This window comes from Callithrix jacchus, chromosome 2 (assembly GCF_049354715.1).
Source record: "Callithrix jacchus isolate 240 chromosome 2, calJac240_pri, whole genome shotgun sequence".
Lineage (NCBI taxonomy): Eukaryota > Metazoa > Chordata > Mammalia > Primates > Cebidae > Callithrix > Callithrix jacchus.
The window spans coordinates 14,238,262-14,250,743 of record NC_133503.1 but is presented as its reverse complement, the minus strand read 5'-3'; the positions used below and the strand labels follow the sequence as shown (position 1 = coordinate 14,250,743).

Genomic DNA, 12,482 nt, shown 5'->3' with positions numbered 1-12,482 from the left:
TAGTCCCAGGTTTCTCCAGGATAGCCCTGTGACCTGTTGTGGCCACATAATTATTATTTATTTTTGCTCTCAGGACTGTTCTGGTTTTGGATAGTAATTAAGACGCTATTTATAAGTGATCACGTATACTTCATTGGCCTCCCAGCAGGAGGCCCATCCAGTTAGATTGATCCACTACTTACGATACTAAGTTTGATCATGTTGTGATTGCCAGATTTCTTCAATGTAAAGCCATCTTTTTCTCTTTGTAGTTAGTAAGCAATCTGTAGGATGATAATTTGAGACTAGGAATATCCTGTATCCATGGTTTAAGAGTCCATTGATGCCCCTTAACAGAATAAATCCTACTTTAGTTGCTAGATTCTACATTACAATGCTAGATTAATTGAGATGGTTAAATTTCAACAATGAGATCGATTTTTGTGTTTTGAGAGAGTCTCGCTCTGTTGCCCAGGCTGCAGTGCAGTGGTGTGATCTTGGCTCACTGCAACCTCTGCCTCTTGGTTGCAAGCATTTCTCCTGCCTCAGCTTCCTCAGTATCTGTGAGTACAGATGCGTGCCACCACGCCTGGCTAATTTTTGTATTTTTAGTAGAGACGGGTGAACATGATGGACAGGCTGGTCTTGAACTCCTGACCTCGTGATCCACACACCTCAGCCTCCCAAAGTACTAGGATTACAGGTGTGAGCCACTGCGCCTGGCCAGATAATTTTTTTTTTTTTTTTTTTTGAGACGGAGTTTCACTCTTGTTACCCAGGCTGGAGTGCAATGGTGCGATCTCGGCTCACCACAACCTCCGCCTCCTGGGCTCAGGCAATTCTTCTGCCTCTGCCTCCTGAGTAGCTGGGATTACAGGCACGCGCCACCATGCCCAGCTAATTTTTTGCATTTTTAGTAGAGACGGGGTTTCACCATGTTGACCAGGATGGTCTCGATCTCTTGACCTCATGATCCACCTGCCTCGGCCTCCCAAAGTGCTGGGATTACAGGCTTGAGCCACCGCGCCCGGCCCTGGCCAGATAATTTTTTAATGGGAGGACAATGTTTTATTTATTCCTGAACATCTTAAGATCTTCAGACAACTTAAACATTGGTCACCTGCCACTTTAAATGCTTCTTGTTGTTGTTCATTGCAGCTTTTTCTCCTTTGAAAACACTAAGAATAATGTCACTGCATCAGTTTTTACTAGAGCCAATCACCTGTCATGCCTGGAACAGGGATCGTACCCGTAAGTATTTTATCAACTTTGCTTTTGTATTTCGATACCTTTGATACATTTCAGATTTAGACACATTTAGGGCTCACATATTTCAGTATCACATGTGCAAAGAACATACATCTATTGTGTACATTCAGAAGGGAGCTAAGTCAATCCTTTGGTTTACAGATAAACTGAGGCCCAGAGTGAAGGAAGGGCTTTCTAGTGGTTACATACCAAGTTCATGCTTAGTGAGAGCACTAGGACCTAGAAGAAGCTGTTTCAGAGGCAAGCAGTTTGCCCCTGAGCTACTCAGAACAATATTAACTAGTATTTACAGTCGGCAAAGCCTGAGCCCTGTCCTCTCGCTCTCCTCCCCTGGTAGCATGAGCTTCACCACTCGCTCCTCCTTTTCCACCAACTACCGGTCCGTGGGCTCCGTCTAGGTGCCCAGCTATGGCACCTGGCCGGTCAGCAGCGCGGCCAGCGTCTATGCAGGCGCCGGTGGCTCTGGTTCCTGCGTCTCCATGACGCGCTCCGCCAGCTTCCGGAGCAGCATGGGGGTCGGGGGCCTGGCCTTGGGGATGGCCAGGGGTCTGGCAGGAATGGGAGGCATCCAGAACGAGAAGGAGACCATGCAAATCCTGAATGACCACCTGGCCTCCTACCTGGACAGAGTCAGGAGCCTGGAGACCAAGAACCGGAAGCTGGAGAGCAAAATCCAGGAGCACCTGGAGAAGAAGGGACCCCAGGTCAGAGACTAGGGCCATTACTTCAAGACCATCGAGGACCTGAGGGCTCAGATCTTCTCAAATACTGTGGACAATGCCCACATCGTTCTGCAGATTGACAATGCTCATCTTGCTGCTGATGACTTTAGAGTCAAGTATGAGACAGAGCTGGCCATGCGCCAGTCTGTGGAGAGCAACATCCATGGTCTCCGCAAGGTCATCGATGGCACCAATGTCACTCGGCTGCAGCTGGAGACAGAGATCAAGGCTCTCAAGGAGGAGCTGCTCTTCAGGAAGAAGAACCATGAAGAGGAAGTAAATGGCTTACAAGCCCAGATTGCCAGCTCTGGGTTGACCGTAGAGGTAGATGCCCCCAAATCTCAGGACGTTGCTAAGATCATGGCAGAAATCCGGGCTCAATATGATGAGCTGGCTCGGAAGAACCGAGAGGAGCTGGACAAGTACTGGACTCAGCTGATTGAGGAGAGTACCACAATAGTCACCACACAGTCCACTGAGGTTGAAGCTGCTGAGATGACGCTCACAGAGCTGAGACGTACAGTCCAGTCCTTGGAGATCGACCTGGACTTCATGAGAAATACGAAGATCAGCTTGGAGAACAGCCTGAGGGAGGTGGAGGCCCGCTATGCCCTGCAGATGGAGCAGCTCAACGGGATCCTGCTGCACCTGGAGTCAGAGCTGGCACAAACCCAGGCAGAGGGACAGCACCAGGCCCAGGAGTACGAGGCTCTGTTGAACATCAAAGTCAAGCTGGACGCTGAGATTGCCACCTACCGCCGCCTGCTGGAAGATGGGGAGGACTTCAGTCTCAGTGATGCCTTGAACAGCAGCAACTCCATTCAAACCACCCAAAAGACGACCACCCGCTGGATAGTGGATGGCAAAGTGGTTCTGAGACCAACGACACCAAAGTTCTGAGACATTAGGCCAGCGGAAGCAGGGGACCCTTGGGGGAGCAAGAGGCCAATAAAAAGTTCAGAGGTCATTCAAAAAAAAAAAAAAAAAAACTATTATTTACTATGTTTTTCATAATCAACTTGAGTTTCTAGTTTTCTAGCTCCAGAAAACTAGAAAGGGATGGAGAATGTTCTTAGAAGTAGGCACAGTTCAGCAAGCAAAGTGACAGATAATATAACAAGATGAGGCTGGGTGCAGTGACTCATGCCTATAATCTCAGCACTTTGGGAGGCCAAAGCAGCAAATATCTTGAGCCTAGGAATTCAACACCAGACTGAGCAACATGGCAAAACCCTGTCTCTACAGAAAAAAAAAAAATATTTTCTCTGAGACAGAGTTTCACTCTGTTGCCCAGGCTGGAGTACAGTGGCACAATCTCAGCTTACTGCAACCTCCACCTCCCAGGTTCAAGTGATTCTCCTGCCTCGGCCTCCTGAGTAGCTGAGATTACAGACACATGTCACCATGCCTGGCTAATTTGTATTTTTAGTAGAGATGAGGTTTCACCACATTGGCCAGGCTGATCTCGAACTCCTGACCTCAAATGATCCTCCTGCCTCGGCCTCCCTAAGTGCTGGCATTTCAGGCATGAGCCTCCATGCCCAGCCCTGTCTGTCTTTTTTTGTTATAGACATCATAATGGGTATAAAGTAGTATCCCATTGTGGTTTTGATTTGTATTTTCCCCATGAGTAATGTTGAACGTTGTTTAACATGCCTATTGGCTGTCTGTATGTCTTTGGAGAAATGTCTATTCAGACATGTCTGTTTGCCCATTTTTAAATTGGGTTATATTTTTATTATTGAGTCATAAGAGTTCTTTATATATTCTGGCTACAAGTCTGTTATCAAATATTTTCTCCCACTCTGTGGGTCGTCCTTTCACTTCTTTGGGGGTATTCTTTGGCATGCACAATTTTTTAATTTTGAACAAGTTTCCAGGCACAGTGCTGTAATTCCAGCACTTTGGGAGGCCAAGACAAGAGGATTGCTTGGGTGTAGGAGTTCGAGATCAGCCCAGGAAAGATAGTGAAACCTTGTCTCTACAAAAAATAAAATTAGCAGGGCATGGTAGCACATGCCTGTGGTCCCAGCTACCTGGGAGGCTGAGGTGGGAGGATCACTTGAGGCCAGAAGTCCAAGGCTGCAGTGAGCTATGTTTGTGCCACTGCACTCCAGCCTAGGTGACAGGACAAGACTCTCTTTCTCAAAAGAAAGAAAAAAATTATTATTAAATAATAAAAATACAGAAAGCCGGATTAGGGAGAAAAAGTCCAATTTCACTTATTTTTTCTTTTGTTGCTTGTACTTCTGCTGTTGTATCAAAGAAACCATTGCATAATCCAGGATCACAAAAATGTGTGGCTATGCCTGTGTTTCCATCCAAGAGTCTTATAGTTTTTACTCCTTTTATGTAGGACTTTGATCCATTTTGAGTTAATTTTTGTATATGCTATAAGGTAGGTAAGATAGGATTCCTTTTGTATGTAGGTAGTGAGTTTTCCCTATTTATTTATTTTTGAGATAGAGTCTTGCTCTGTCATTCAGGCTGGAGTGCAGTGGTGAAATCTTGGCTCACTGTAACCTCAACCTCCCCAGTTCAAGCGATTCTCGTGTCTGAGCCTCCCAAGAAGCTGTGATGATAGGTATGCACCACCACATCCAGCTAATTTTTGTATTTTCAGTAGAGACAGCGTTTTGCCATGTTGCCCAGCCTGGCCTTGAACTCCTGGCCTCACGCAATCCTCCTGCCTCGGCCTCCTGAAGTGCTGGGATTACTTAGTGGGCATGAACCACCATGCCAGCCAAGATACCAAGTTTTTCCTGCACCTTTTGTTGAAGACTATCCTCTCTCTGTTTAATTACCTTGGTACCCTTTTTAAAAATCAACTGACTGTAAATATGAGAGCTTATTTCTGGACTCTCAATTCTATTACCTTGTTCTTTATGTTTATCCTAGTTTCAGGACCAGCCTGTCTTGATTACTGTAGCTTTGTGGTAAGTTTTGAAATCAAGAAGTGTTAAGTTCCAACTTTGTTCTTTTTCAAGATTATTTTGGTTATTATCTCCCTTGCATTTCCATATGAATTTTAGGACCAGCTTGTTAATTTCTTTTAAAAAGTCAACTGAAATTTTGGCACAGATTGCTTTGACTCTGTAGGTTCACCATCTTTTTAAAGCATTTCAGATATGGTTCGCTTTTCTTTTTTAATAGTTTGCTTTCATTTTTAAAAAAGTGTTGGTACATAAACAAAGCACACTCCAGGTTCCTAGGTAAGAGCCTCTGTATTGGGTAGTTGAAAATATATAACATGACAGGACAGTGAATTTAGAGCATCTGTTTGGTGATTATCTCACAGAGCTTCATAGCCAACTTTCCTATGTCTTCTGTTCCCCCTTTCCCATCTAAAAATAGGCTTTTGGAATATTTCCAATTATTTTTAATATATATCCAAGCTATCATTGTCCTCATTTAAAGTACTCGGTACAATAAGAACACATGGACACAGGGAGGGGAGGATCACACACTGGGGTCTGTTGGTGGGAGGGCCAAGGGAGGGACAGTTGCGGGGGGTGGGGAGGTCCGGGAGGGATAACATGGGGAGAAATGCCAGATGTAGGTGACAGGGCGATGGAGGCAGCAAACCACATTGCCATGTGTGTACCTATGCAACAATCTTGCATGATCTGTACATGTACGCCAGAACCTAAAGTACAATTAAAAAAAAAAAAACTACTTGATAAATTCAGCATATTAGGTCAACATTTTTTGTGACATTATAATTTGAAATTTATAACATTTTCCAGGTTTAAATTTGGACTTGGCTTTTGAAATCTCTATATACATCTGAGAAAGTTGGAGAAATATATAGTTTCTAGGAAACACTCTTAGGTATTTAGGATTTTTTAGCTAGATATTCACCTAGTTCCACAGTTTTATCAGTAAAGCAGATGTAGCTTTCCTAAGGAGGGTAGGAAAGTGTGTGTAGGTGGGGACTATTGATGACTAGCCCAAAGTATGGATCATAGATCCTAAATTTTTTTTTTTTTTTTTGAGACAGCATCTCATTCTGTTACCCAGGCTAGAGTGTGGTGACACGATCTTGGCTCACTGCAACCTCTGCCTCCTGGGATCAAGCGATTCTCCTGCCTTAGCCTCCCAAGTAGCTGGGATTGCAGGCACGTGCCACCATGCCTGGCTAATTTTTGTATTTTTAGTAGAGATAGGGTTTCACCATGTTGTCCAGGCTAGTCTCAAACTCCTGACCTCAGGTGATCCACCTGCCTCAGTCTCCCAAAGAGCTGGCATTACAGGCGTGATCCGGTGTAGTGCCCGGCCCATAGATCCTAATTTTAATTTTAAGAAACCAATAAAAGAAAGAGGAGCTGGGCATCATGGCTCACGCCTGTAATCCTAGTGCTTGGGAGGCCAAGGCAGGAGGATTGCTTGAGGCCAGGAGTTCAAGACTAGCCTGGGCAACATAATGAGACCCTGTCTCTACTAAAAATAAAAATCAAATTAAAAAGAAAAAGAAAACAGATGAACTAGAAAGGGTAAAAAAAAGATACATGAATACAGATTTAGTATCCCTTATCTGAAATGCCTAGTACCAGAATTGTTTTGGATTTATGATTTCAGGATTTTTACATAATACATACCATTTGAGCATTGAAAATATGAAATCCAAAATGTTCCAAAGAGCACTGCTTGTCAGCATGACTTTTTGAGTGTCGTGTTGGTACTCAAAAAGTTTTGGATTTGGGAACATTTCAGATTTCAGATTCTCAGATTAGGGATGCTCAAACTGTATGAGTTTTTAAAAAGTCCATTTTGTGTATTATATTTTGGACTAGTTCAGGAAATTACTCTTGAAAAAAGAGTATTGTGATTTATCTTGGCTTTACAGTAATATCAGCAGAATCAATTTTTTTCTTCTTTTTTGAGAGGGAGTTTCGCTCTTGTTACCCAGGCTGGAGTGCAATGGCGCGATCTCGGCTCACCGCAACCTCCGCCTCCTGGGTTCAGGCAATTCTCCTGCCTCAGCCTCCTGAGTAGCTGGGATTACAGGCACGCGCCACCAGGCCCAGCTAATATTTTGTATTGTTAGTAGAGATGGGGTTTCACCATGTTGACCAGGATGGTCTGGATCTCTTGACCTCGTGATCCACCCACCTTGGCCTCCCAGAATCAATTTTTTAAAATATAAACTAGTGGTTCCAGTCTGGGTCCATGATAGTAGTAATGCAAGTCCATGAACTATTTTTAGCGTTTCAATAAGACCAACAGAAATTAAAGATTTATCTCCAATGATATTGCACAGGTGAATGAAACTGTCAAACATTTTATCCTGATCTAAAGTTATTTTCACTAGGTTCAGTAACATTGTTTATTTTTCACTGGTTAGAATCATTAATTGACAGTTGTACATGTCTCTGGGTAAATGAATTGTTAATCTTAGTTTTCCTATAAAGCATTATAAAATACAGGGTCCTAGTACAGGTTAAAAAAAAAGTCTTCAGAGGTGAATTTGAGAACCACTTTTTCAAAAGTTTTTTTATTCCTTACCACAGTCTGCTTTTAAAACAACTGTGACATGTTCCCTTTTTGGTGACAATTTCAAGTTCAGTTGTTAACTGTTATTTGACTTCTTTCTCCAGAGATTGCCCTCAGTCCCAATAATCACGAAGTACATATCTATAAGAAGAACGGGAGCCAGTGGGTAAAAGCTCATGAACTCAAGGAACACAATGGACACATCACAGGTAAAGGAAGATAGCCATGAGCTTAGTATGACATTTCCAAATCAGGCACTCTTCCTTTTAGATAAAGAGCCTAGTAAACCCAATTGGCCACAATATTTAAAGTAATGCAGTACTTACTGAATTTCCTTAAAATTTTAGAGAAAATACTATAATAATGATGTCAGTTATTAAGTGCTTCTTGTAGCCCTAGCTGGTTTCCAGCACTCTACTGTTGCTATGGAAAGCACTGAACCTACCCTGAGGTCTAAAGAGCTAAAATTCAGAGATGAGACATGCAATTGAAAGCTAGATAACATGAAAATGTAGACAACCTGAAAACATGAGCTAAACTGTATTTCCAAGTGTCTTCCAAAAATTTCCTTTGTGTTTTGGGGATAAGGATGACTTTCCAAAATATTGAAAAGAACTAAGTAATATCATAAACACCCATATCGGATAATCGCCACCAGAATTACCAACTTTTTTCCTCTGCCAGGAAGCAATTTATTTTCCTGTATCAGGAAACTTTTAAAAAAGGATATAATAATAAGGAATATTATTCTAGATAATGGTAAAGTTACCTCTCACCAGCTGTCCTATTCCCCTTCCCCAAAAAGGCAGACTGTAATTTGCTATGGCACCATTCCAGTCCATTTTTAATACATTTTCATACATATATTTATAAACAAGTTTAGGCCAAGCACAGTAGCTCACACCTGCAATCCCAGCACTTTAGGAGGCCAAGGCGAGAGGATTGCTTGAGCCCAGGAGTTCAAGACTAGCCTGGGCAACATAGTGAGACCCACCCCCCCCGCCCACAAATAAAAAATTAGCAGTGTCGTGGCACATACCTGTCATCCCACCCGTCGTCCCAGCTACTTGGGAGGCTGAGGTGGGAGGATCACTTGAGACAAGAAGATCAAGGCTGCAGAAGATCAAGTTTGCACTCCAGCCTGGGCAACAGAGAAAGACCCTTGTCTCAAAAGAAAAAAGAGAAAACGATCTTTAGGACTATTGGCTAGTATTTTTTGAAGCCACATAAATGGAATGATATTATGTGTCTCCGGCAACTTGCTTTTGAATTCACGATTGTTTCTGAGATCCATCTATGCTGCCATGTAGAGCAAGTTCATTCCTTTTAACTACTCTAGCGTTTTATACCTCACTCATTTACTCTTTCCTCTATTGAAGGACATTTAGGTTGTTCCAATATTTCCATATTACATGGAAGTGCTGAATAAGCATCCCTTGATCTCTGTACATATGTATGAATGTTTGTAGATGGGAGATGCGTTAATACCACAGGGTGCACTTCCACAGTGTTGCCAGGGTCATTCCCACCTGTCCTTTATGAGAGTGCCCTTTTTCCCACACCCTGCCACATGTTTGAGATGGTACAACTGACAAACACGTAAAAGGGTCATCTGCTGCTTCTGTAAGTTGTTTTTCCTGATTAATGGAAAAGTTGAGCATACTTTCATACATGTATTAGCCATGAGAGTTTTTCTTCCTTGTGACTGGCCTATTCATAACTCCTGATCATTTTTTCATTGAGTTTTTGTTTTTCTTTTTTCTGTTTTTGTTTGTTTTGAGATGGAGTCTCACTCTGTCACTCAGGCTGGGTGCAGTGGCACAAGCTTGGCTCACTGCAATCTCTGCCTTCCAGGTTCAAGTGATTCTCCCACCTCAGCCTCCTGAGTAGCTGGGATTACAGGTGCCTGCCATCATGCCTGGCTGTTTTTTTTTTTTTTTTTTTTTTGAGATGGAGGTTAACTCTGTTGCCCAGGCTGGAGTGCAATGGCACAATCTCGGCTCACTGCAACCTCCACCTCTCAGGTGCAAGCAATTCTTCTGCCTCAGCTGCCCGAGTAGCCAGAACTACAGGCGCATGCTACCACACCCGGCTAATTTTTGTATTTTCAGTGGAGACCAGGCTAGGCTCGATCTCCTGACCTCATGATCTGCCCGCCTCGGCCTCCCAAAGTGTTGGAATTAAAGGCATCAGCCACCGCACCCAGCCTAATTTTTATATTTTTAGTAGAGTTGGGGTTTCACCACATTGGCCTGGCTGGTCTCAAACTCCTGACCTCAGGTGATCCACCTGCCTTGGCGTCCCAAACAGCTGGGATTACAGGCATAAGCCACTGTGTCCAGCATCTTTTTCTTACTGACTTGTAAAAGACTGGATCTTTTCTTTTTTTTTTTTTGAGACATAGTTTTGCTCTTGTTGCCCAGGCTGGATACAGTGGCATAATCTCAGCTCACTGCAGCCTCCACCTCCCAGGTTCAAGCGATTCTCCTGCCTTAGCCTCCCAAGTAGCTGAGATTACAGGGACGTGCACCACCACACCCAGCTGATTTTTGTACTTTTAGTAGAGACAGGGTTTTGCCATGTTGACCGGGTCTTGAACTCCTGACCTCAAGTGATCTGCCCACCTCAGCCTCCCAAAATTACAGGTGTGAGCCACTGCACCTGGCCTCAAGTCCAGATTTTTTTCTTCTTTCTGCCATCTTGAGTTTCCTCTCTCCTCAAAATCACATTTTCATTTAATTGGGCAGCAACAATACTTATTATCAATTTGTTTTGTCTTCTTTTTTTTTTTTTTGAGATGGAGTCTCGCTCTGTTGCCCACGCTGGATACAGTGACATAATCTCAGCCCACTGCAACCTCTACCTCCCTGGTTCAAGTGATTCTCCTGCCTCAGCCTTCCAAGTACCTGAGATTACAGGGGCACACACTGTCATGCCCAGCTAATTTTTGTATTTTGAGTAGAGATAGTTTCGCCATGTTATTAGCCAGGCTGGTCTTTAACTCTTGACCTCAAGTGATCCACCCGTCTCAGCCTCCCAAAGTGCTGGGATTACAGGTGTGAACCACCACACCCAGCCTTTTTTTTCTTTTAGATAGGGTCTTGTGCTGTTGCCCAGTCTCCCAGGCTAGAGTGATCATTGGCTCTCTACAGCCTCAATCTCCTGGGCTTAAGCAATCCTCCCACCTCAGCCTCCCCAGGAGCTGGTACTACAGATATGCGCTACCACACCATGCTAATTTTTTTGTAAAGATAGATTTCACCATGTTGCCCTGGCTGATTTTTTGTTCTTTTAGTTGGATTCTGCAATTTTACCTCTAATACTGATGAGCTTGAAGATATCCTTACCCAAATAAGAGAAGTTTGCATGTTTTGCCATTCTGCATCCTTTACAGACGTTGTCCTGCATTTTTCAGCCATAACTTAGGACCACCCTTGCTTTGACCAGTGATTTGTAAATAATGCTCTTGAGCACTGGGAGCTGAGTATATTACCAAACCAGCACCAAGGCCAGCATTCTATTTTTGTCACTGTTCATTTCCCACAACCTTATTTCTATTAGGTTTGGCCTATTTTTTGAAGTTCCCTTGCCAGTGGCCCTACAGCCTAAGAATAAGAACACTTATATTTTAAATTGGACTTTTAGGCCGATGCAGTGGCTCACGCCTATATTCATTCCAGCACTCTGGGAGGCCAAGGTGGGTGGATCACCTGAGGTCAGGAGTTCCAGGCCAGACTTATCAAGATGGCAAAACCCTAGCTTTACTAAAAATACAAAAATTAGCCAGGCATGGTGGTGTGTGCCTATAATCCCAGCTACTCAGGAGGCTGAGGCATGAGAATTGCTTGAACTCAGGAGGTGGAGGTTGCAATGAGCCAAGACGGCGCCACTGCACTCCAGCCTGGGGGATAGAGATGTTTTTTCTCCTCTACTTCTCTTTTGGGGTTCTTTGAACTTGAGACTATTTTCTGTCTAGCTGCTCACTTGACATTTTTTAGATCTGAAAAAACTTGTTGAAAAAATCTAAATATAACTCTGGGTTAGGAGATCAAGGATCACACATATTTTCTCAGAAAGATAGTAACTTCAGTGGGGAAAAGATATTTTCTTTTTCTTTTTTTGTTTTTTTGAGATGGAGCATCTTGCCCTGTAGCCCAGGCTGGAGTGCAATGGCGTGATCTTGGCTACCGCAACCTCTGCCTCCCAGGTTCAAGCAATTCTCCTGCCTCGGCTTCCTGGGTAGCTGGGATTATAGGTACCCACCTCCACACCCAGCTAATTTTTGTATTTTTAGTAGAGATGGAGTTTCACCATGTTGGTCACACCTCAAACTCCTGACCTCATGATCTGCCCACCTCAGCCCCCCAAAGTGCTGGGATTACAGGCATGAAAAAAAATATTTTCTAAAGCATTCTGGAAGAAAAAAGTAGTCCATAGTACAAAGAAAAGATGTATGGAAAACATCAAGGATATCAGAGTTCTGGTGTTTTGTTTTTTTTTTGTTAAATATTTGATTGTTTCCCTTTTTAAGAAACATGTTGACCCAGCAATCCCATTACTGGGTATATACCCAAAGGAATGTAAATCATTCTACTATAAAGATATGTGCATGTGTATATTCATTGCAGTACTATTTGCAATACCAAAGACATGGAGTCAACCCAAATGCCCATCAATGATTGACTGGATAAAGAAAATGTGGTACATATACATCACAGAATACTATGCAGCCATAAAAAGGAACGAAATCATGTCCTTTGCAGGGACATGGATGGAGCTGGGAGCCATCATCCTCAGCAAACTAACACAGGAACAGAAAACCAAATCTGTGTATTCTCACTTATAAGTGGGAGCTGAACAATGAGAACACATGGACACAGGGAAGGGAACACCACATACTGGTGTTCAGGGCCTGGTTCAGGGAGCGGGGCAGGGAGGGAGCATCAGGCTAAATAGCTGATGCATGTGATGCTTAATACCTAGGTGATGGGTTGATAGGCGCAGCAAATCATCATGGCA

The 12,482-nt window shown here is 43.4% G+C and overlaps 1 protein-coding gene and 1 pseudogene across 2 annotated transcripts in view; both read left to right on the top strand.

The window, feature by feature from the left end:
* ARPC1A (actin related protein 2/3 complex subunit 1A) overlaps positions 1 to 12,482 on the top strand; it is a 39,450-nt gene that overhangs the window by 5,382 nt on the left and 21,586 nt on the right. The window contains exons 2-3 of one of the 2 annotated variants that reach the window (XM_002744052.7): positions 1,138 to 1,230; positions 7,568 to 7,672. In XM_002744052.7, coding sequence (XP_002744098.2) covers positions 1,167 to 1,230; positions 7,568 to 7,672 — 169 coding nt within the window. In that variant the 5' untranslated portion in view covers positions 1,138 to 1,166. The remainder of the gene's footprint in view (positions 1 to 1,137; positions 1,231 to 7,567; positions 7,673 to 12,482) is intronic. The other variant, XM_035282327.3, reaches the window with a different exon arrangement.
* Positions 1,135 to 3,029, top strand: LOC144580376 (keratin, type I cytoskeletal 18 pseudogene; annotated as a pseudogene).